Source organism: Lathyrus oleraceus, chromosome 5, assembly GCF_024323335.1.
Source record: "Lathyrus oleraceus cultivar Zhongwan6 chromosome 5, CAAS_Psat_ZW6_1.0, whole genome shotgun sequence".
Taxonomy (NCBI): Eukaryota; Viridiplantae; Streptophyta; class Magnoliopsida; order Fabales; family Fabaceae; genus Lathyrus; species Lathyrus oleraceus.
In genome coordinates, this window is record NC_066583.1 from 632,661,340 (window position 1) to 632,686,316 (window position 24,977).

The 24,977-nt window shown below is 37.9% G+C and overlaps 1 protein-coding gene across 1 annotated transcript; it reads right to left on the reverse strand.

The window, feature by feature from the left end:
- Window positions 1-397: 397 nt before the first annotated feature.
- Window positions 398-2,254, reverse strand: LOC127087403 (IAA-amino acid hydrolase ILR1-like 4). Its single transcript, XM_051028293.1, has 4 exons — window positions 1,819-2,254; window positions 1,597-1,722; window positions 1,188-1,502; window positions 398-1,118 (listed from the first exon to the last, which is right to left on the reverse strand). Exons 1-4 carry the CDS (start codon window positions 2,158-2,160, stop codon window positions 582-584), a joined length of 1,320 nt encoding a protein of 439 aa, XP_050884250.1. The 5' UTR covers window positions 2,161-2,254; the 3' UTR covers window positions 398-581.
- Between the last annotated feature and the right edge of the window lie 22,723 nt (window positions 2,255-24,977).

Sequence of the window (24,977 nt, forward strand, 5' to 3'; positions counted from 1 at the left end):
ATACAACCATTTGTTTATAGAGCACATTACTCAACAATTATAACTACAAATAAATGTATGTGTTAGTATTTTACTGGTTACTTTTAAGATAAATTCTTAGGTATCCATGAGTTTTAGTTGGATACAGATAATTTAATATAAATTGGTTTAAATTTATTAATTATTTTAAAAATAAAATAAAATAATATGATGTGTCATTGAAAACCATTATTTAATTAAATAAGGATATTAATATCCAACTAAATTCAAGGGAATTTGAGTGTTCACCTACTTTCAAAGTTATTTGTGATGAGTGACTTTTAAAATTACATAACCATTTAATTCAAAAATAAATTAAAACTCATTATTTTGCACTAATAATTCTTTCAAATTCTACCTTATTCAGAGCTCAAAGAAGTATTCATGCAATGTTCTGCTATTCCATTTTCAAGAATATTAACCATATTATACTCCTGGTTACCTCTAAAAGGCTAACTTTAGAAGATTTTAATTCTGTCGTTTTATTCAATTTCATCTTACACTAGATCACTGCAGTTAAAGATTCTAACAGCAAGATCTATGATTTAGTTTAATAATCTTTCCTATAATTCATCGTGATATTTCTCCTCTACTGCTGCTACCTCTTGATGAAGTTTGGCAAGATAATTCACAGCTAATGAGGCGTGAAGCGCAGCGCCATAAGGAAGCGCATCATCATTAACTTTGTAATAGGGTGAGTGTGCCATTGGAAGATGTTCAACTGATACATCCTCCATTCCGAGAAAGAAGAAGTATCCAGGCAAAGCCTCTTGAAAGAGTGCAAAGTCTTCTGATCCCATTACTGGTTCCGCGCCTTTCACTTTACCGGCCCCGAGTAAACTCTCGGCGACAGTATGAAAATATTGATGCAAGCCATCATCATTTATAGTTGGAGGGAAGAAAGGCTTCGCTTCATCAAAGAAAGTGATTGTTGCATTGCATTTATACACAGCAGCTTGTGAAATGATAATCTGCTCAATGCGGTGTTTCATTTGATTGAAGCTTTTCCTTGAAAAAACTCGAAAGGTGCCACCAATTATGACAGAGTCTGGAATAACATTCAATGCAGCACCTCCTTGAAACTTTGCCACGGACAAAACCTGTCAAGATATCAGTCATGTTAGGTAGGAAGATATAAGTTCTAACAGTAAATGAAATAACAAGTTTACCTGAGGGTCGAGGGGATCAGATTCGCGAGAAACGATATGTTGTAAGCTAAGAATCACATTCGAAGCTGCCAATGTCGGATCTATAGTATAGTGAGGAAGAGCTGCATGGCCTCCTTTGCCGCTAATTATTGCTTCAAAATTGCCACTTCCTGCAAAGAGAGGACCAGACCTAGAGGCCACTTCACCTAAAGGTAGGTTTGGATGTATATGTAATCCAAATATGGCAGACACATTTTCTAAGACTCCAGCATCTAAAACCTTCTGAGCCCCGCCAGCTCCTTCTTCTGCTGGTTGAAAAACAAGAACAAAAGTTCCCTATACCAAAAACAAAGAGGAATCCTATCACAGATCCACAAAATGATAAACACAGAAGAAGACTCTGATAATTCAAAAAAATCAAGAAGCATACATTAAAATCTTTTTCATGATCTTTTAGGATCTTTGCAGCACCAAGAAGCATAGCAACATGAGCATCATGACCACATGCATGCATCTTTCCAGCTACTTTACTCTTATGCTCCCATTCCACCAATTCCTAATGTTATCAGCAACAACAAAAATCATCAATAAAATATATATGATAAAAATTGAAAACCAAAACAATCAGAAAACAATAAAAAAAAATGTGGACCTGCATAAGAAGAGCATCCATGTCAGCTCTGAGAGCAACAAAAGGAGGAAGACCAGTTCCTATGTAACCAATAACACCTGTTACTGCAACTGGATGTTTATACGGAATACCCAATTCGTCCAACTTTTCTCTTACAAGCTTACTGGTTTCAAATTCTTCATAAGCCACTTCTGGATTCTCGTGAATCTTCCTCCTGATATCAACCATCCAATCAAAAACTTGAGGTTCCTTGGCTAAATCCAAAAGGTTTGGGATTGCATTTGAATCTGAGAAAACGGGTGTTGCAGTTAAAAAGCAATTGAAAATGAAGATGAACAAGTTCACCCATCTGAAGGAAGCCATGAATGGATTGTTTCAAACTCTTCTGAGAAATGGAGAGGCGGTATAGTGAAAGTGAAATTGATTTGAAAAATATTTTGCCACAGAATTGATTTAAATAAACTAATTTTGAAAAAATATTCTCTTTGAGTATTAAATATATTTGACTTGAAATTTAAACCAAATACATTTCACTTGAAATTTAAACCAAATACATTTCACTGTTATGTACAAATTTCTAGTATATTTTATTTTAAGAGAGTATACATTGATTAGTTACAAAATACTAGTAATTGAAATTCTATTCCCAACATTATTATTTTTAATAATAGCATTTCTATTCAAATATTTGGTCACAGAATTAAAAAATTTAAGAATCTTTATAATATTTATTTAATTTAAAAATTATAAAAAAAATACATGTAAATAGTAGGAGAAAATTATACTTAATTAAATTTTTATTCGCATAAGAATGTAATTTCAATTCTTGAAACAAACACACTTTTATATATTTTAAGAGTAAAATATATATATTTAATTAAATTTTAGGTCTTTTTAAATGAAACTAACATTTTTTTAATGTTCCTTTAACTCAATAAAACTCATATGTTCCAACTTTTTTATTGGTTCTTTTCATTTTTGTATTCATATATTTACCATATTTTTTAATTATTATATATCTATAAGTAAAAATTCATATAATTTGGTTAACTAAATAAAACCTACATATTTTCTTTATTTTATTGATTCTTCTTATTCTTTCTTTGAAATATATTTCTATCATACTTTTATTAGGCATAAATTATATTAAAGTTTTTAATAAAATAAAATTTGTGTTTTTTAAGAAACTCATATTTTTTTGTAGAATATTTAAATTAGTAAATCCAACTTCTAGAAACCTAAGGAAAGTTCACCCATATGAAGAAAGCCTTAAATGAATTGTTTCAAACTCTATAGTGTATCCATGGAGCTCTCTCTAGAAGATAAATAAAAGAAAGCCATAAATGAAATGTTTCAAACTCTTCTAGTATATCCATGGAGCTCTCTCTTGGAGATAAATAAAAGTTAGAATTCTTATAGAATAGTAAAAGAAAATTTAAAGAGTGATTTATAGAAATTAGATTAAATTTATGGTGAAAAAATTATAATTGTTGATTTAAGAAGGTCACTGATATAAATAGAGATGAAGTATTTGAATTTCTATCAAAGCAAAAATTATAACCCTTCAATAATATAAATAGCCTTCTCTTTTCCAAATTTTTTCTCTCATTTCTCAAATATTTAAACACTTTCTTCATCTATTCAAAACCTAAAACATCTTTCCAACAATTTTTACTTTTTATACATAAAAATGTAAAATTATTAAAGGAATTATCGACTATACTCATTTACTTATTTAATAAAAATTAACTTTTCTTCTACTTAATATTCATAAAAAATTCTAACTTTTTCCTATTAATTATTTAAACCCATGATTTTTTTGTAAAAATTATGTAAAGGTTTTTACTAAAATAAAAAAAAAGTTACTGTTCCCTTTACTTTTCTTTAATAATATGTTTTTAAATTTTTCTTAATAATAATTTTTTATTAAGAAAAAAATTATATATAATTTTATAAAAATGAACCCACAATTTTTTTTTCTTTTTATTTGTTTCCTTAATAAAATGAAACTAAGAGTGTTTTTTTCTTTTTTAAAGCCACAGCTCCAAAGCAATAAAATAATAAATTTCTTTCAAAAAATAAATTAATACATAATCTATAACAATAAATATTTCTCTTTAAAAAAACAAATCTTAGCTTCTTTCCATTTTAAGGATTTGTTTTACTTTTTCATTTTTATCATGTTTTTTAGTTATTATATTTTTGTTAGTACAAAATAGTATAAAAGCTTTTAACAGAATGATCCCCACATTTTTATTGTATTTTATTAGTCGTTTTAACAAAAGAAAAATCCTATTTTTTTTTTGGTTGTTTTTACTTTTGTTTAATAGTATATTCTATTTTATTTTTATTAAAAATCTTGGTTGTAACCCTATTTTGAGCAGATAAGGATGGAATGCAATAGTTGATATCAACGATAACGAATAAGTCGTGTCTCATTAAATGGGGTTGCTTATATGTTTTCGACATAATGTTCTATTAAAAACAATATTTTTATTCAAATCATTAATCTCGAGATCTTTCTTAATAATTTCTCTAATAGTCTTTCTAAACCTTCCCTTTCCTCTAATTATTTGCAGTCTCCCCATTTGGTTTACTCTCCTTACTACATAATCTATCCGTCTCTTTATATATGTTTAAACCACATAAGTCTATTTTCAATCATCTTCTCCATTATAGACGCTATCCCAACACTCTTTCTAATATTTTCATTTCTAATTCCATCATGTCGAGTCTTACCACGCATTCATCGCAACATCCTCATCTCTGCTACACTTACTTTATTTGCATATTGATCTTGAAGTGCCCAACATTCTGACTCATACAAAATTGCAGGTCTTACCGCAGTTCGATAAAACTTTCCCTTCAACTTGAGTGATACCTTTGCATCACATAAAACATCTTATGCCCTTCTCCATTTCAACCACCTAACTTGAATTCGATGGTTTACATCCCATTCTATTTCTCCATCATTTTGTATTATGGGACCAAGATATTTAAACTGTATTTTTTAAATTAATTATTGGTTGAGATAGTATTTTTGAATTGTCAGATCAAATTTTATCCAATGGATTAAGGAAATTTCTTTAAAAAAACCTAAAATAGAATATGTGCTTTATCAAGTGTATGGTCGTGGGTAACTACAAACGACTTAATGATGTTGGTAGTTATCGTGGGTTTGTTAATTGATTAAATCTTTAAGAATATTATATGCCTAAATACTTTTTACCCTGAAGTTAATGACAATTATATATATAAATTACCGACAATAAAATATCGTGGATAACATATTGTAGAAAATTTTAAAGTTTCTTGTAATGCACGAGCATGTTGGATAAGTAGTTTCTTGGATGATACTTTGTCTCTAACAAAATAAAGGTCCAACTCGACATGATTTGTGCAAATGTGAAGGACATGATTATCATGTGAGAAAAGTACAATACTTGGATTGTCACATAGTTGATTGGGAAAAAAGGAATGTGTAGTTCATATAGTAGGTTGATGACTTTCTTAGCAAGTAAACTAATCGAGTCGAAGTAATAAAATATAAGCTCGTCGCCATCCATAGAGATTGAGGTATTTTAATAAGGTGAAATTTGTGCTATTTGAAAAATAAAGCCGAAGGATTTTCTATAGAGTATGTTGAAAAAACTAATCTTGAATAAAACTTTAGATGAGAAAACAAATAGGTCTTATGAATCCCCTAATTTTCCCTGTTGATGATTGCGCATTATTTTAATCGAATTGACTCTATAATTTTGCAGTGAATTAACAATACCATTCTACCTAATCTCTTTATGTACAACTCACTAATTTGGACTACGATTCCCTATTTCCTTAGGCGAGTTGGATAGAAAAATTAGACGATTTATATGCGTTAATTCCCTAGCCACAACTTATAATTGTCTATTCCTAGTTAATTACTAAGTTAAACATTTACTTTATTTTACATCAGTGGAGTTAGGATCAATAATCCCTACTCATCTAAGTTCACTTTGCAAGTTTGTCAACACCCAAAGAGCACTAAACACAAAAGTAATTTAATAAAAAATATATAATAAAATCATGCAAACAATATCAAATAGTCACAGTCCAACAGAGTTATATTAGGTCCATCTCCTAAGACATAATCAAGAAAAATCTAGCTACTCATGGTAATACAAGTAAATAATGTGAGTTTAGAAGAAGAGTCCATCAAAATCAATGAAGAATGTGGTTTCCAATGGCTGAAAACTCTGAAACTCTTTGCTTCAAAGCTTCTGGCCGTCACTTTGTCTTCCAAAATTCATAACCTTAAAAAATTGTACTTTCTTTCCTTTTAAACTACTATAAAATATGTCCAAGAAACTCTCCATCATGCACATTATCATTTCCATTGTGCATGTTGTGACAAATGCCACACCAGGAACAAATAAAACTATGAAAAAGATTGGGTTTCTTGAACAAACACGAGAAATCCTTTTAGGTTTATGAAAGAGAGGAAAGAAGGAAGAAGAACAACAAGAATTGGTTAAAACCATTTTTCTGTTCATTTTTCCAATTATGGAAAAGGGTTACAAGCACTACAACAAATAACACTTTTCAGGATGAAGCTTTCACCATGAACAATATAAAACCGAGGGTGTATGTAACGGGAGCACCTTGTTTTTTTTATAAAAAAAAAAGTTAATCTGTTACCTCAATTTTTTGAAAAGCCTACATAAATATATGCTCAGGGTTTGAGATTCGATTCCCAGCTCATGCAGTTTTATATTTTATATGGAACCAAAAAGGTGTCTTTAATTTTTATAGATTTTACATCGGATATGTTACCTCGGTTTTCATGAAAATCGAGATAAATACTCTCTAGTTTTTTATTCTTTTTGGAACCAAAAAGACACGTTTATTTGTTAAAGATTTTATATCGGATATGTTACCTCGGTTTTCAGTATAACCGCGATAAATATTTTTTATATTTTTTATTCTCTCAGTGTCTACCTCATTCACTTCTCGAGCCCTAGTGCAAGAATAATTCTTCTCCAGACAACGAAAGAAAACTTATTCTCCAAGGAGCCCTAGCGAATGAAAAAACTCTCAGACCAATATTCTCCCGTATGTTATTATTATTGTTGTTGTTGTTGTTCATGTTGTTGCTTTGGTCCATTACTGTTGTTCTTGTTATTCTTCATTATTGTTGTTGTTGAGAAACTTTATTTTTGTTGTCTGTGTACTATTTTTATTTTTTTCCAGAAGCTTTATGTGGTTATGGACCGTAGTTGGATGAAAGTCAATATATTAAGTATAGAGTATGAGAATGGAATAAAACAATTTCTTGATCTCGCTAAAAAACCTTTGTTGATTGTATTTTTTAAGTGTCGGGTTTTTGTTATCGTCTCCACAGGGATTGTGAGATATCACCACCTTTCGACAGTTGTTTTAATTCTTAGCTTAAGGTAACAATGGTTTTTGGTTTTAGTCACAGTATCTTGCATAAAAGTGTAAGAAATTGCGGTAAAAGATTTGGTTTTAATATTTGAGAAATATTGCCAAAGTTAGGGTTCAACGATCACTTTGCATGTATATGTTCGATCAACAAAACTTATAAACTCCTTTAGATGATAAACTATTTCACAAAGTCCTCCCAATGTGTTTATCTCTAACACACATTGTGAGTTTTCCCATTTTGATCCATTGTTTATCTCTAACACAATCTATCAAAATGACAACTTTTTTGTTCAACCTTATGGTGAACAAAATCATTCATTACTATCTCTAGCTAACAAACAAGATTGGATGAAAACCTAGTTAAAGAGTTGGTAAACATCTCTCGATCATAAACCAACACAAAGAGTTTTCAATAAAACAAAGTTTTCACCATATATTCATCATTAAAGAGTTTACAAATGAAGATCATCTCATATACACACAAAGCTTATGACCATCTACATCTAACCTTGACAAAATGAAGAACTTAGCTACTCATTTTCATGGTAGCTTGGTCAACAAGTTTCGGAAGAAGGTTGATCAACATCTGAGTCGAATAATCGAGATTGGATGGGAATCCACCTTCTTTTTGTGAAAGATTGTTAAGAGATGAAGAGAAATGATTTCTAGGTCACAAAGTATCTCTAGAGCAATGCTGGAAAAATATCTAAAAAGTACAAAAGTATGGAAGTGTAAGGTGTGGCTCCAAAAAGTAGCCCCTGCTACTTATAGTGCTGCTACTGAGCTGTCATGCTCGCTAGGCGAGCAGAATGGCTCGCCTAGCTAGGCGAGCAGAATGGCTCGCCTAGCGAGCCCCAAAATGAGGCACCTGAGGCACCTGCGCCCAAAGAAATATCCTTTGCCAGATTTGCATGTTCGTTGGGCGAACAAAACCTTCGCTAGGCGAAGCCCACGCTTCAACCTTCGCTCCAGCGAGCTTAGGAGGTTTTGCTACTGGAATTGCTCGCTGGGAGCTCGCTAATGGCTCGCCTAGCGAGTGAGTGCTGGCTGTGCTTATGACCAAGTCTGGACGTATTCGCTACCACCTTTGTTGGCTGCTCGCCTAGCGAGTTTGTTGATGTTTGCTACTGTAAAATACTGGAGCTGTTCGCTGGGTGCTCGCCTAGCGAGCTCTTCGCCACAGCCCTCGCCTAGCGAGCAAGCTGATGAATGCATCCTTTTTTGGTCCCTTTGCCAACTTTCTTGTGCCTTCATTTTCTATTATTTCATGCCTAATTCCTGCACAATAACACACAAATCAAAGGTACCAAGATCGTTTATCATTGTATTGCAATTCATCTAAAACAAAGGTGGTTTCGAACACTTTAGCAAGGAAATGGAGTGAAAGATGCCCATATTTGATAGCTCAAATAAGCACTTTTGGGTATCTAACAACTCTCCCCAACTAGATTCTTGCTTGTCCTCAAGCAAAGTATGCCTCTTGAAGGACAAGAGGATTTGCTTTAAGAAAAAGGTTTCTCCGAAGTCGGATAAAACGACTCAAACACAAGCGAATCAGCAGATACAAATTTTCAACGGTTAGAATAGCATAATACACAAGAACTAAACTTAATAGCAATGCGAAATATGTATCTATCCACAACAATATTATCTTGAATGAATCACCCTATCTCTCCTCTTCGAATAAGGATTGAAGAAATTACGCGTTTGCAACCGCGGGAATAATCTCACTTTCCAACAAACAATGAAGAAATCAATTCAATTCATACAATGTCTAACAATTATAAATGGTAATGTGGAAGCACGAAGATCACTAAGGACTTTTCGGTTGAAGCTTGGTTAGGTTAACAAACAAGGGTCATTTCTAAGGCCATTGAAAACGAAATTGCCGATGCAAAAGAGACATTCACTGTACATTATTCACACATCTCAACTTCGTTCCATTTGTTTCTCATTTGAAACCTTCACAACTCTTATTTCACAACTCAATTTTTGTTTTTCACTATTTTTCTTCCAAGCAAGCATTCATTTTCATTTTCTCTATTTTTTTCTTTTCTTTCACATCATATTTACAAAACAGATGTTTCTCTTTTCTATATTTTATATATTATTATTATTTTATTTTATGCTTGCTCGGTTTTTCAAGAGTTGTGGCACTTACCGATTCTCATTTTCGTTCTCCCCAACTTATTTCTTACTCACCCTAAGTGAATGCTCTTGACTTTTTACGGCAAAAGAACAATTATCAAAATTTTCCGGGTTTCAAGAAAAAAAAGATTTTTGAAATCTCGCTTTATTTCAAGCTGAGATTCAACTGTTTAAGCTCAAAGGGGTTAACGAATACTCTCTCTGCTCACAGGTAAGTTGTATTTGGAACTGGTTGTGCTCGATAGAAAACAAGTGCCTTGATCATTTCTAATTGCTTCCACATATTCACAATAATAAAAGACAAAACATGAATCAAATGAATCAACAAAGCTTATTAGAATCCAGCATTTAAGTGTACAATGGAGGTTTCCTCACAATTTGTGGTTTTAAGTCCTAGATGAAACATTCATTCAATTATGTTGCAAAAAGACAATATTCAATTACAAAAAAGAGTAAAGTTCTTAATGCATTCTAAAATTCTAGCCGGAGGTAACCATGTACCTTAGCATTATTCACTTGTTTATTTTTATCATTGTCATCCAAGCTCGGATGCACCTTCATTGGATACTTCTTTGAGGAGCAACCAATCTAGAAGGTTTGACACTCAACCAACCAAAAATTTATTAAAACAAAAGAAATTTAAAACATAAATAATAACATTACTTCAAAATTTAAAATTGTGCATGGGGGACAAAACACCCCAAAAGTACATAACCAAAATCAAAATACACAAATCTGAAAATACAATAGAAATAAAACATAATATGAAAAATAAAATAAACTTAGCCCTCCAAGGACTCATAACCCTCATCACTACCGGCTTCAGAACCGGTAGCATCATCATCATCATCATCATCATCTTCAGCAGCACCGGAAGAAGCACCAGCACCAGCTGCACCAGCACCCGCCCCCTCTCCAAACACAGGCCTGTCCACAGGCCAGCTAGCGTGCTGCAGAAACTGCTCACGTGTCATCATAGAATGCTCACCGGAGGGGTCGCGCATCTGCAACTGTAACAGCTGCACAGAATCGTGCATATCGAGCATGGCGCGCTGAGTTGCCGCCATCCAATCCCAATTGTAGTTGCAGACAGCCTGCTGGGAAGGATCGAATCCTAGAGTAAAAGTACCAGGACCATCAGAAGCCCCGGTAACCTCAGCAGCTGAACTACTTCTTAAATTCTTCAGTTTGCAGTACTTGGCCACATATCGGTCATCAATGGCCGGCCGGATCCTTGACCCTTGGAGGGTAGCCTCACCCTCGCTTGTTGGCACAAAGCCATGATTAGACACGGGAAAGCAAGGGGACAATTCACTCGTGCCCCCGACTTTAGCCCGCTTTCAATCACGGACTTCAACTCCAAAGCAATAATCCTCGCCACATCAATCTGGATATTCGTGAGGATGCAGTGAACCAAGTGTGCCACTGGGATCGACACGGTAGAAGTGTGAGACTTGGGTTTGATGTTTGTAAGAACCAACAAAAGGATCAGTTGAGCCAAGGGAATCATGTCCTCCCTATGGTATCTCATCGGAACCCCAGATGGGTTCAGCTCAACTGATTTCCCTTCCAAAAGCAGGGCAGCAGAAATCGAATCGGTATCCCGGTGAAGCCTTAAATCTTGGTGGTAAGTGTCTCTCTCATTGGCTCCCAGATGGAGCGATTCACCCAGGACACGGTTAATTGCATCCCGATCGAACGCAACAGGACGACCGGACACTCTAGACGTCCATGTGAATGGCTCGTCGTCGTTCGGCAGTGCGTTCGCGTAGAACTCACGCACTGTTGCGATGTCATAATGCTCCAAGGGAGATATCAACCGGTCCCACTTTTTGCTGTTAATCAAACCGGAAAATGTTCGGTACGTGCCTTCAGGGTTGATTATAAATCTCTTTTCCGGCAAAATCTTTCGCTTTTCCAAAGCAACATATCTTGCTGCTTGCTTTGGCCCGACAAATTTGTCGGTGTCGAATTGTATGGGCACGGGACGGGAAGTGTTCCCACCCTTTCTCTTTTTCGAAGCGCCGGACCTGGATTCCATCTGCAAAGACATAGAGAGGAAACAACACAAACACAAAACAGATTAGAAAGCAAAACAAAATTCCAACTACAGTCATGGTCGCTGCTGCTTCGCCTAGCGAGAACCTAGCGAAGCTTCGCTACAGGTTCGCCTAGCGAAGTGGCAGCGAATACTCGCCACTGATTCGCCTAGCGAGTTGCTAGCGAATCTTACGGGTTTTTGGGTTCTGCAATGTTTACACTGAAATTTCAGAAAAACCCAAGGTCTCATGGTATCTATTTCAGAACAAAATGATTTATCATGAAAGGCATCGTTCTAAGGTACATGCAATGCAAATCTACACCCACATGCAAAACCTAATGCACTCATTCCCCCAAATTCACCCTAAATGACATATACTTCAGAAATTTACAATGTGAAAGCATAAAGTAATGAGAAGGAGCAAACCTGGTTTGAGATCTGTAGAAGTTAGAATGCATAATGATGGTTGCAATGTAACAGGTGGGGTTGTGAGTGAGATGCAAAGTGAGAGAGTGTGTGTGAATTCTGGAGTTCAGAGTTATAAAAAGAAAAATGGTACTTGGGCCCAAAAGAGTGGCCTGCTGAGAATTAATTGATTCTGCCACGTGGAACACCCCGATAAAATATGATAATTATTTAAATTAAGTTAATAGTATATTTATTAATTTAATTAAATAATTGGATTATTATTGGAATATTATTGGAATTATTATTATTGGAATATAAAGTTGGAATCAGTAAAAGGTCTCATTTGGTAAAAGGGGGTTTTCACGTGAAAACAGAGAAACGACTCTAAAGTGGAAAAGGGCAAAGAGCAAGAGAACGAGGGTTGAAGAAAGGAAAAAGCTGGAAGCAAAAGGTTGTCGGATTAACTCAGGTAAGGGGGGTTTATCGTCGTTTAATGGGTATTATGGATTAACATGTAATGGGTAGTGATAAGCCATTGATTTGTCCCTAATTGGAATGATGAATGCTGTAAATTGGGAACTGATGGATGAACGAGATATGGGTTATAATGGGAGAAGATTCGTAAGAATTAGATGGAATAATGTTAGAATTTGTGAAATTGAATAGGGTATGATTCGTGTTAGATGATATGAATGAATTCTGTGTAAAAATTGGACTGTGGGAGGTTGGATTTGGGAAACCTCGTAGCAGAGAAAACCCATAGCAGATCTGGAAATTCTGGTTCTGGTCATACGCGTATGGCACTAGGCAATACGCGTATGATATGGCCTGGTACGCGTATGGGGTGAGGCATACGCGTATGGATGAAGAAGATGATGATTTTAACGTAGTTTTGTCTCTGTTGGTACGCGTATGAGGAAGTGGTACGCGTAGCATACGCGTATGGGACAGGTCAATACGCGTATGGGTTTGGCTAGAAAATGGGCCATACGCGTATGGGCATGAGGCATACGCGTATGGGCAGAATTGTGATTTTTCTGAGCTGTTGTTGTGCAGTTTTGGTCGTTTCAGCTGAGTAATGTAATTTAGCTGATGTATGCTATAGTAGGGACCATTTCCCGTTGTTTTGAGTAGTGTAGGTATTAGTAGAGTGTGCTAATACTGTGATTGATTATTTGACATGATGTGATTCTGGGATAAATATGCTGATGATGTATGATTGTATGCATAATGCTGTGAATGTATCTGTTATGTATGCAATTGTGAATGGACTGTTTATGGCTTAGAGTGTGAGCATATGTCTATCTTGGATTGTTGTTGTTGTTTGCATGCTAGGTGATTTAGCGTGCATAGTATGGCCTTTATGGTGGTAGCTAATTCCCATGGTGAGGAATTAGTGAGTGAATTATTATGGATTGTTGTTGATGTTTGCATGCTAGGTGATTAGCGTGCATAACATGGCCTTCAGGGTGGTAGCTAATTCCCATGGTGAGGAATTAGTGAGTGAGTCACTAGGTCTCAAATGAGTGGGACTAGTGAGCTTGGTAGCCGTATCTGGATTTGATCGGTGAGGTTGAACTATATGTTCACGAATAGTCGGTACTGCATGCATGGAGTCTCATTGCATAATGTATGTATGGCGTATAATATGAATGGATGTATTCCAATATTATACGTGTTGTTTTGGGTTGGTGTTGAGTATGATTATGATTATGAGTTGATGTTGCCGTTGCTGAATGTGTGATCTGATTAGGGTGATGATATGTGTTAAATTACTTAGCATTACATGATATTTTATAATGCTTATTATATCGATTGAGGAACTCACCCTTACAACCATGTTTCAGGTAACGAGCAGTGATTGAGTAGAAGCTAGTGCTTGGAGTCTAGTGTAGTTCCTTAGTGGGTCATGCTCTGGTAGATGTAACATCGGGACGGGATGTTTTACCTTGTTTCATTTGTTGGTTGTTGAACAGTTTTACATGTAATGTGTTACATGGTTTGCATACTGTTAGATCTTCTATCCGCTGCGAATTGTGCAATGTCTTAATTTGATTTATAAATGAGCATGACAAGCTATTTTGATGAATGGTGTGAAGTGTCAAGTGTGACACCCTTAATTGCATATCTACTCTGATTTATATTTGTTGTTTTAATTAATTATTGGGGTATTTTAGAAGGGTGTTACATTAGTGGTATCAGAGCATAGTCGGTCGAGTCGAGTCGTAATTATTCTGTTCCCCTGTACGGGATAGGTGTTGTGTAACCCTATCAGTACTTATTGTTTTAGCTTGTTGGACTTTCAGAATAGAATGGCTGGAAGAGGTAGAGACGATGCTGCGATTGCTGAGGCTCTGGGTATGCTAGCTGGAGTACTTGGAGGGAATCCGAATGTTGTGGGCTTGGGAGCTGCTCGTCAACTGAGTGAGTTCCAGAAGAACAATCCTCCAATGTTCAAGGGAGCATACGACCCAGATGGTGCTCAGAAGTGGTTGAAGGAGATTGAGAGGATCTTCCGAGTGACTGAGTGTGCCGATAACCAGAAGGTCAGGTTCGGTACGCATATGCTGTCAGAGGAAGCAGATGATTGGTGGGTTGCTACCCGCATTGAGTTGGAAGCTGCTGGGGGTGCTGAGATCACTTGGGCGGTGTTCAGAGAGAGATTCCTGAGGAAGTACTTTCCGGAGGATGTCAGAGGAAAGAAAGAGATAGAGTTCTTAGAATTGAAGCAGGGCAACCGGTCTGTTACTGAGTATGCTGCTAAGTTCACAGAGCTGTCGAAGTATTACACTCCCTATGATGAGGCTACTGGGGAATTTTCAAAATGTGTGAAGTTTGAGAACGGGTTACGTCCCGAGATCAAGCAGGCTATTGGGTATCAGCGGATTAGAGTGTTTTCTGACTTGGTTGACTGTTGCAGGATTTTTGAACAGGATACCAAGGCCAGAGCGGAGAGCTATCAGCAGAGGGTTGATAGGAAAGGCAAGAAACAGAATGATCGTGGGAAACCGTATGCAGCTGGCAAAGGTTTCCAGAGACAGAGTGGGATGAGGAGACCTAGTGGGGGAGACTCCAATGCCCCTGCTAAGTGTTTCAGATGTGGTCGGGCTGGACATCGTATCCATGAGTGTACCAGTACTGAGAAGAAGTGTTTCAAGTGTGGAAAAGGTGGTCACTTGGCTGCAGAGTGCCGGTTGAAGACTGTGACTTGTTTCAACTGTGGAGAGGTGGGTCATATTAGCCCACAGTGTCCTAAGCCGAAGAAAGAGAACCAGTCGGGAGGCAAGGTCTTTGCTTTATCGGGTTCTGAGACTTCTGCAGATGATCGTTTGATCCGAGGTACGTGTTATATTAATGGCTTTCCTCTTGTAGCTATTATTGACACAGGTGCGACTCATTCCTTTATATCTTTGGATTGTGCTGTGAAACTTAAATTAGAGATATCTGAGATGCATGGTAGTATGATGATTGATACTCCTGCGAAGGGTTCAGTGACTACTACTTCAGTTTGTTTAAATTGTCCTTTGAGTATTTTTGGTAGAGACTTTGGGATGGACCTCGTGTGTCTTCCACTAGTGCAGATTGATGTTATCCTGGGTATGAACTGGCTGGTGTTTAACCGAGTTTATATCAACTGTTTTGATAAGACGGTGATCTTTCCTGAGATTGAGGAAGGAAATAGTTTGTTTCTATCAGCAAGGCAGGTGAATGAGGCAGTAGCAGATGGGGCAGAGTTGTTTATGCTGTTAGCGACTGTGGAGGCTAAAGATAAATTGGTGATTTGCGATCTAGCCGTGGTGTGTGATTTTCCTGATGTGTTTCCTGAAGAAGTGAATGAATTACCGCCAAAGCGTGAAGTTGAGTTCTCGATTGATTTGGTACCTGGTACTAGGCCGATATCGATGGCTCCGTATCGTATGTCTGCTGTTGAGTTAACTAAATTGAAGAGTCAGCTGGAAGATCTGTTGGATAAGAAATTTATTCGTCCGAGTGTGTCACCGTGGGACGCACCAGTGTTATTAGTTAAGAAGAAAGAAGGTACTATGAGATTGTGTGTGGACTACAGGCAACTGAATAAAGTGACGATCAAGAATCGGTATCCTTTGCCGAGGATTGATGATTTGATGGATCAGTTGGTTGGTGCGAGTGTGTTCAGCAAAATAGATTTGAGATCGGGTTATCATCAGATACGTGTGAAAACTGAGGATATTCAGAAGACTGCTTTCAGAACAAGGTATGGACATTATGAGTATTCTGTAATGCCGTTTGGTGTGACTAATGCGCCTGGGGTATTTATGGAGTATATGAATAGGATTTTCCATCCGTACCTAGACAAGTTTGTTGTGGTGTTTATTGACGATATTTTGGTGTATTCGAAATCTGAAGAAGAGCATGCTGAACATTTGAGAGTGGTTTTAGGAGTTTTACGAGAAAAGAAGTTATTTGCTAAACTGTCTAAGTGTGAATTTTGGTTAGAAGAGGTTAGTTTTCTTGGTCATGTGATTTCAAGAGGTGGTGTTGCTGTTGATCCTTCTAAGATAGAAGCGGTATCTAAGTGGGAAGCTCCGAAGTCAGTTTCTGAGATAAGGAGTTTTCTTGGACTTGCAGGTTATTATAGGAAATTCATTGAGGGATTTTCTAAGTTGGCGTTACCGTTGACGATGTTGACTAGAAAGGGGCAAGCGTTTGTTTGAGACTCAAAATGTGAAGAAGGTTTCCAAGAGTTAAAGAGAAGGTTAACTACTGCTCCTATTCTGATATTACCAAGTCCGTCAGAACCATTTGAGGTTTTCTGTGATGCTTCATTGTTGGGTTTGGGTGGTGTTTTGATGCAGAATAAGCAGGTTGTAGCTTATGCTTCGAGACAACTGAAGGTTCATGAGAGGAACTATCCGACACACGATTTAGAGTTGGCAGCTGTGGTATTTGTTCTGAAGTTATGGAGGCATTACTTGTACGGGTCAAGATTTGAGGTTTTCAGTGACCATAAAAGTTTAAAGTATTTGTTTGATCAGAAAGAGCTGAATATGAGACAGAGGAGATGGTTAGAGTTTCTGAAGGATTATGACTTTGGTTTGAATTACCATCCGGGTAAAGCAAACGTAGTGGCTGATGCATTGAGCCGGAAGTCATTGCATATGTCTATGTTAATGGTTAAGGAATTGGATTTAATTGAGCAGTTTAGAGACTTGAGTTTGGTGTGTGAGAGTACTCACAATAGTGTTAAATTGGGAATGTTGAAGTTAACGAGTGGTATTCTGGATGAGATTAGAGAGGGTCAGAAATCCGATGTGCTTTTGGTTGATAAGTTGACTCTAGTGAATCAAGGTCAAGGTGGTGAATTCAGAGTTGATGAGAATGGTGTTTTGAAATTTGGTAATCGGGTGTGTATTCCGGATGTTACCGAACTTAAGAAGAGTATTCTTGAGGAAGGACATCGTAGTGGCCTGAGTATTCATCCTGGGGCTACGAAGATGTATCATGATTTGAAAAAGTTATTTTGGTGGCCGGGAATGAAAAGAGAAATTGCGAGTTTTGTTTATTCTTGTTTGACTTGTCAGAAGTCAAAGATTGAGCATCAGAAGCCGTCTGGGCTAATGCGACCGTTGGCTATTCCAGAGTGGAAGTGGGATAGTATCAGTATGGATTTTGTTTCTGGTTTACCGAGGACAATTAAGAATTTTGAAGCTATTTGGGTGATTGTTGATAGATTGACAAAATCGGCTCATTTCATTCCGATCAGAATGGATTATCCGTTAGAGAGATTAGCTGAGTTGTATATTGAGAAAATTGTAAGTTTGCATGGTATTCCGTCGAGTATTGTTTCGGACAGAGATCCTAGATTTACATCGAAGTTCTGGGAAGGTTTGCAGAGGGCTTTGGGAACTAAGCTGAGATTGAGTTCTGCATATCATCCGCAGACTGATGGTCAGACTGAGAGGACGATTCAGTCACTGGAGGATCTTTTGAGGGCTTGTGTTTTGGAAAAGGGAGGTGCTTGGGATTGTCATTTGCCTTTGATTGAGTTTACCTACAACAATAGTTTTCATTCGAGCATTGGTATGGCACCGTTTGAAGCTTTGTATGGTAGGAGATGTCGGACACCTTTATGTTGGTATGAGTCCGGTGAGAGTGTTGTGGTTGGACCGGAGATTGTTCAACAAACTACGGAAAAGATTAAGATGATTCAGGAGAAGATGAGGATTGCTCAGAGTCGTCAGAAGAGTTATCACGACAAGAGGAGGAAGTCACTTGAGTTTCAAGAGGGAGATCATGTGTTTCTTCGTGTTACTCCGATAACTGGGGTTGGTCGAGCTTTGAAGTCGAAGAAGCTGACACCTCGATTTATTGGTCCTTATCAGATTTTGGAGAGGATAGGGGAGGTAGCCTATCGTATCGCTTTACCGCCGTCACTTGCGAATTTGCATGAGGTTTTTCATGTGTCTCAGTTGAGGAGGTACATTCCTGATCCGTCGCATGTGGTCCAAGTAGATGATGTACAGGTGAGAGATAACCTGACTGTTGAGACATCACCTATGAGGATCGAGGATCGAGAGTTGAAGCAGTTGCGGGGTAAAGAGATTGCTTTGGTAAAGGTAGCTTGGGGAGGACCAGCGGGTGGCAATGTGACTTGGGAACTTGAGAGTCAGATGAAGGAGTCTTATCCAGAGTTATTTGCTGGAGGTATGTTTTCGAGGACGAAAACTCTTTTAGTGGGGGAGAGTTGTAACACCCCGATAAAATATGATAATTATTTAAATTAAGTTAATAGTATATTTATTAATTTAATTAAATAATTGGATTATTATTGGAATATTATTGGAATTATTATTATTGGAATATAAAGTTGGAATCAGTAAAAGGTCCCATTTGGTAAAAGGGGGTTTTCACGTGAAAACAGAGAAACGACTCTAAAGTGGAAAAGGGCAAAGAGCAAGAGAACGAGGGTTGAAGAAAGGAAAAAGCTGGAAGCAAAAGGTTGCCGGATTAACTCAGGTAAGGGGGGTTTATCGTCGTTTAATGGGTATTATGGATTAACATGTAATGGGTAGTGATAAACCATTGATTTGTCCCTAATTGGAATGATGAATGCTGTAAATTGGGAACTGATGGATGAACGAGATATGGGTTATAATGGGAGAAGATTCGTAAGAATTAGATGGAATAATGTTAGAATTTGTGAAATTGAATAGGGTATGATTCGTGTTAGATGATATGAATGAATTCTGTGTAAAAATTGGACTGTGGGAGGTTGGATTTGGGAAACCTCGTAGCAGAGAAAACCCATAGCAGATCTGGAAATTCTGGTTCTGGTCATACGCGTATGGCACTAGGCAATACGCGTATGATATGGCCTGGTACGCGTATGGGGTGAGGCATACGCGTATGGATGAAGAAGATGATGATTTTAACGTAGTTTTGTCTCTGTTGGTACGCGTATGAGGAAGTGGTACGCGTAGCATACGCGTATGGGACAGGCCAATACGCGTATGGGTTTGGCTAGAAAATGGGCCATACGCGTATGGGCATGAGGCATACGCGTATGGGCAGAATTGTGATTTTTCTGAGCTGTTGTTGTGCAGTTTTGGTCGTTTCAGCTGAGTAATGTAATTTAGCTGATGTATGCTATAGTAGGGACCATTTCCCGTTGTTTTGAGTAGTGTAGGTATTAGTAGAGTGTGCTAATACTGTGATTGATTATTTGACATGATGTGATTCTGGGATAAATATGCTGATGATGTATGATTGTATGCATAATGCTGTGAATGTATCTGTTATGTATGCAATTGTGAATGGACTGTTTATGGCTTAGAGTGTGAGCATATGTCTATCTTGGATTGTTGTTGTTGTTTGCATGCTAGGTGATTTAGCGTGCATAGTATGGCCTTTATGGTGGTAGCTAATTCCCATGGTGAGGAATTAGTGAGTGAATTATTATGGATTGTTGTTGATGTTTGCATGCTAGGTGATTAGCGTGCATAACATGGCCTTCAGGGTGGTAGCTAATTCCCATGGTGAGGAATTAGTGAGTGAGTCACTAGGTCTCAAATGAGTGGGACTAGTGAGCTTGGTAGCCGTATCTGGATTTGATCGGTGAGGTTGAACTATATGTTCACGAATAGTCGGTACCGCATGCATGGAGTCTCATTGCATAATGTATGTATGACGTATAATATGAATGGATGTATTCCAATATTATACGTGTTGTTTTGGGTTGGTGTTGAGTATGATTATGATTATGAGTTGATGTTGCCGTTGCTGAATGTGTGATCTGATTAGGGTGATGATATGTGTTAAATTACTTAGCATTACATGATATTTTATAATGCTTATTATATCGATTGAGGAACTCACCCTTACAACCATGTTTCAGGTAACGAGCAGTGATTGAGTAGAAGCTAGTGCTTGGAGTCTAGTGTAGTTCCTTAGTGGGTCATGCTCTGGTAGATGTAACATCGGGACGGGATGTTTTACCTTGTTTCATTTGTTGGTTGTTGAACAGTTTTACATGTAATGTGTTACATGGTTTGCATACTGTTAGATCTTCTATCCGCTACGAATTGTGCAATGTCTTAATTTGATTTATAAATGAGCATGACAAGCTATTTTGATGAATGGTGTGAAGTGTCAAGTGTGACACCCTTAATTGCATATCTACTCTGATTTATATTTGTTGTTTTAATTAATTATTGGGGTATTTTAGAAGGGTGTTACACCACGCAGCGCTCGCTGCTGCTTCGCCTAGCGAGCAGCTAGCGAATCTGCTCGCTACTGCTTCGCCTAGCGAGCATCTAGCGAGCATGACAACATTTGCTTTTTTTCAAAATAGCATTCCTGTACATTCAGCAAGGTTTAATTATTGGAATCCCAATACGACACCACAGAAAAACTGTAAATACTTACAATGTTGGGGTGCCTCCCAACAAGCGCTTGTTTAACGTCGGATAAGCTCGACGGTTCGATGCTCACAGAGGAGCATCCAAAGAAATAGCACAGCTCTCGCGATCCACATGACCACCGAGATAAACCTTCAAACGTTGGCCATTAACGGTCCAACTCTCCTTCTTTTCCATGTCCTCAATGACAATAGCTCTGTACTCCTTAACTTCTTTGACCCGAAATGGCCCGGACCATTTTGATTTCAACTTTCCGGGGAATAACTTCAATCTGGAATTGAACAATAGGACCAACTGTCCGGGCACAAATTCTTTCTTTCGAAGCTTTTTGTCATGATATTTTTTTACCTTCTCTTTGTACAACCAACTTGAGTGAATGCGGCATTGCGCATCTCTTCCAACTCGAGCAGTTGCACCTTCCTTTTCTCACCGGCCAAATCCTTTTCAAAATTTAAAAATTTCAGAGCCCACAAGGCTTTGTGCTCCAATTCGACCGACAAATGTCAGGTTTTACCAAACACCAATTGAAAAGGAGCGAGCCCAATTGGAGCTTTAAAGGCGGTACTGTATGCCCATAACGCTTCATCCAATTTTTGTGACCACTCTTTTTTCGAATTTGACACAGTTTTTTCGAGAATTCTCTTAATCTCACGATTAGAGACCTCGGCTTGACCATTAGCCTGTGGGTGATACGGAGTTGCCACTCTGTGTGATACACCGTAATGTTTTAAAATGCTTTCCAACGGTGCATTACAAAAGTGTGACCCTCCGTCACTTATCAACACTCGGGGGGTTCCGAAACGGGAAAATATGTTTTTCTTCAAAAAATTTATTACCGCTTTCGCATCCGCCCGAGGTGAGGCAATCGCCTCAACCCACTTAGAAACGTAATCAACTGCGACAAGCATATACTCGTTACCATAAGAGGGTGGGAATGGTCCTACAAAATCGATGCCCCAACAATCAAATACTTCGACCTCTTGGATGTTTTGGAGAGGCATCTCGTCTCTCTTACCAACCCCACCGCTTCTCTGGCAACTATCACAACTTTGCGCATGGGTATGTGCGTCTTTGAAAATAGTGGGCCAATAAAATCCTGATTGAAGGATTTTAGTGGCCGTTCTCACCCCATTATAGTGTCCGCCGTAAGGCAAGTTGTGACAATGCCAAAGGATGCTCTGCGCTTCATCCGCAATAACGCATCTCCTTAAAAGGTTATCACTACCTGTCGCATTACGCGAAAAACCGGCGGGAAAACAAGAACAACAGAGCCGCCACCGTGCGTTATTTATCCCAAAAGAGGGAAAGGAAACGCTCGAAGTAAACCTGGAAAGAACATGGTCTCGCGACCAAAGAGAATGGGTTCGGGAGTCGGTTATGCGAAGGGAAGGTATTAGCACCCCCTACGCATCCGTCGTACTCGACGGGATCCACGCACAATAGGAAGGAAAATGGTTGCTGAAAACGCTGCTCACAAACACACTAACTGGCTGAAAGAGACACAAGAAAACAGACTGAAACTGACTCGGCAGGATACCGTATCCTGGGCCTACTTAGTCTATCAGGCATAGACATCAGAGTCAAAGTAGTTCGGACTGGGGGAAAACATGCTCGCTAGGATGTCGCATCCTATGCATACGTATCTCCTTGGATGAAGGAGAATCAGAGCATTCGTAGCTCGGCTGACACGCACACAAACAAACACAGGCAAAGGCAAACGTGGAGCCTGAATGCCAATCGCTGGACTTACATCAGCATCCGAACCGAAACACACACAGGAAACCAACTGCCAATCGCTGGACTTACGTCGGACTCCAAGCACACAACAACACACATAGAGGGGTTGAAGACAAAAAGGGGTGAAAAAGAAAAAGGGCGCCCGGAGAGATCAGCTCATCTCCTGCCTATGTACCTCGTCTGGTATGAGGATCAGGGCGACGTAGTTCCCCTACGCAGGGAAAAAGGACTAGCCTAACCAGATAACAGAGGGAGACACAACACTAGGGAGACTATGACTCGAGCCTAGATGTTGTCATGCAAAATCGTCCCTAAGTTAAGGTTTCTAGCTAACTGGCACAGGGAGAAGAAGGGTCTCGATTGCAACTAGGGCAAGAGAAAGGGGAGGTCTCAATCGCAACGAGGGCGAGAGAAGAGAATTAGTGTTAGTTGTTAGTCAAACTCGACAAGACATCGCATCTCGTGCCTACGTATCTCATCTGGACATGAGAATCAGAGTTGCCGTAGTTCGGCTAAACTATTCCCGTTGGTTTGTGTTTTTTAAGTGGACAACGTCACTGCGCAATCTACCTGATGCTCGACCTTTGGAGACTTACTCACCTGTAGTAGAAGGAGCTAACGTATCCTTAAGAGGGGATAATGTTTGTTTGTGTTTTAGGAAAGCTCAAGCAAGAAAGGAAGTCCTATACGAAGGAACCGTGCTACCTTAATTGACATGCAAACGAGACTACACGGAGTCTAACAAACCTAGGGGATACAATCACACCACACAAGCACATACAACATGAAATAAACACACCAACAAGGGGCTCAAACATCAAGGCTAGGTTTTAGTCGAGGGGTCATATCAACCTCAACAAACAAACCACTGAAACTGGGTAGTGTTAGCTCTTAACCTTGCCATTGAGGGGCTAAGGTGAAGCAGATGAAAGGTGAGTGAAGATATGACTTCACAGCTCTTATCCCTGGCCTGGGAGAGCTTAAGACAAGAATGTGTGGGTTCAGAAGGTGGGAACCCTTCTACACATTTGAAACTGACTCAACTGTACGATTGTACAAGATCTTGGGTTTGTATCTGCAATGCATCAACACAGTGGTGTGAGCAAAGCAGATGACACACAGAATAGCAGGGGATAGGTTGCATATCCCTTGGGTTCTGCCAATTGCCTCTTCACTTAGGAGGTCTTTGACTCTATACAAGGACAAATGTAAACAGTCACAAACATTGCGTCTTAAGGAGGACTTCAGACAGTTGCCTGGCCAAGTAACAGGCCAGGTCTTCCAGACTACATGAAGTAAAGAAGTTATACCTCAATGCAAATTGCTATTAAGCAAAGCAAAGCAAAGTTCACAAGGAACTAAAAGCAACTAAAGTACCTGAAATCAGTCAAGCACAGTTAGTATACAAGTCAAAGTTAAATCAAAATGGGACAGATATCAACAGTCAACACAAGCAGTTAAATGTGTAATGCACAAGGCTCAAGCATGTGATTCAAGCAACCTACAAAACAAATGGATTAGTCATGATAAACAAGAAAACTCAATCAATTTGAATTGATCTCATTGGGTATTTGTTGGTTAACCTGAAAAAATGAACTCAAACATAAGTAACAGGACCACTAGGACAAGCCTAGGGTCAAAAGGGGATGAGAAAGTCAAAACAGCAAATGAACTCCAATCAAAATCAAATTCAAACAATCAAGAAACAAACTCAATTGGTTCCACAATCATATCATTCCTCATCATCATTCTATAAGCAAAAGAAGTCAAAGCATGGCATATGGAAGCTCATAGAAGTCAACAGCAAGACTCAACTCAAAACCAATCATAAACAATTCCAAAAATCATAAAATAAATCATGATCAAACACAATCCATAGCATGGTAAGCATGTCAAATTTCAGCTCAATTGTATCATGGGAAGTAAGGAAATGAAAATCAGAAAGGCAGGGCAAGTTTAAGCATGCTCAAAGAAGTCAACCAAACATGTATCAACTTCAAAAAATCATAAACCAGTGATAGAAAATGATAAATGAATGGGATTAACACCATGATAAACCTTAAGATGTCTACTAATCACATATCAAATTTCATGTCCATTCAATAAAGTATGAGAATTTCACAAATGAAATGGGAACATGTATCACAAAAAGTCAACATAAGACCAAACAGGGGAGAAAAATCTCAAACAATTAGGAAATGCCACAAATAATTCCACAAAAAATCACATGTAAACTAGACATACATAAGTGAATTCATGCAAAAAAGCAGACCAAATTGAGTTCAAGAAGCATGGTATCAAAAATCATGAAGTTGCACATCAATGGTGTGACACAAATTGTCACACCCTAATTCAAAAAATCATAACTCTCAAACCAGAAATGATAAATTCACAATATCTATACCAAAATCACCAGGAATGTGTCTAGTTTAAGCATAAACAATTTCAAAGCCATTGGACAAAGCATCATCATTTCACCAATGTTTTGGCAAAAGGTACAAAATATGGATACATGAACAAAACCC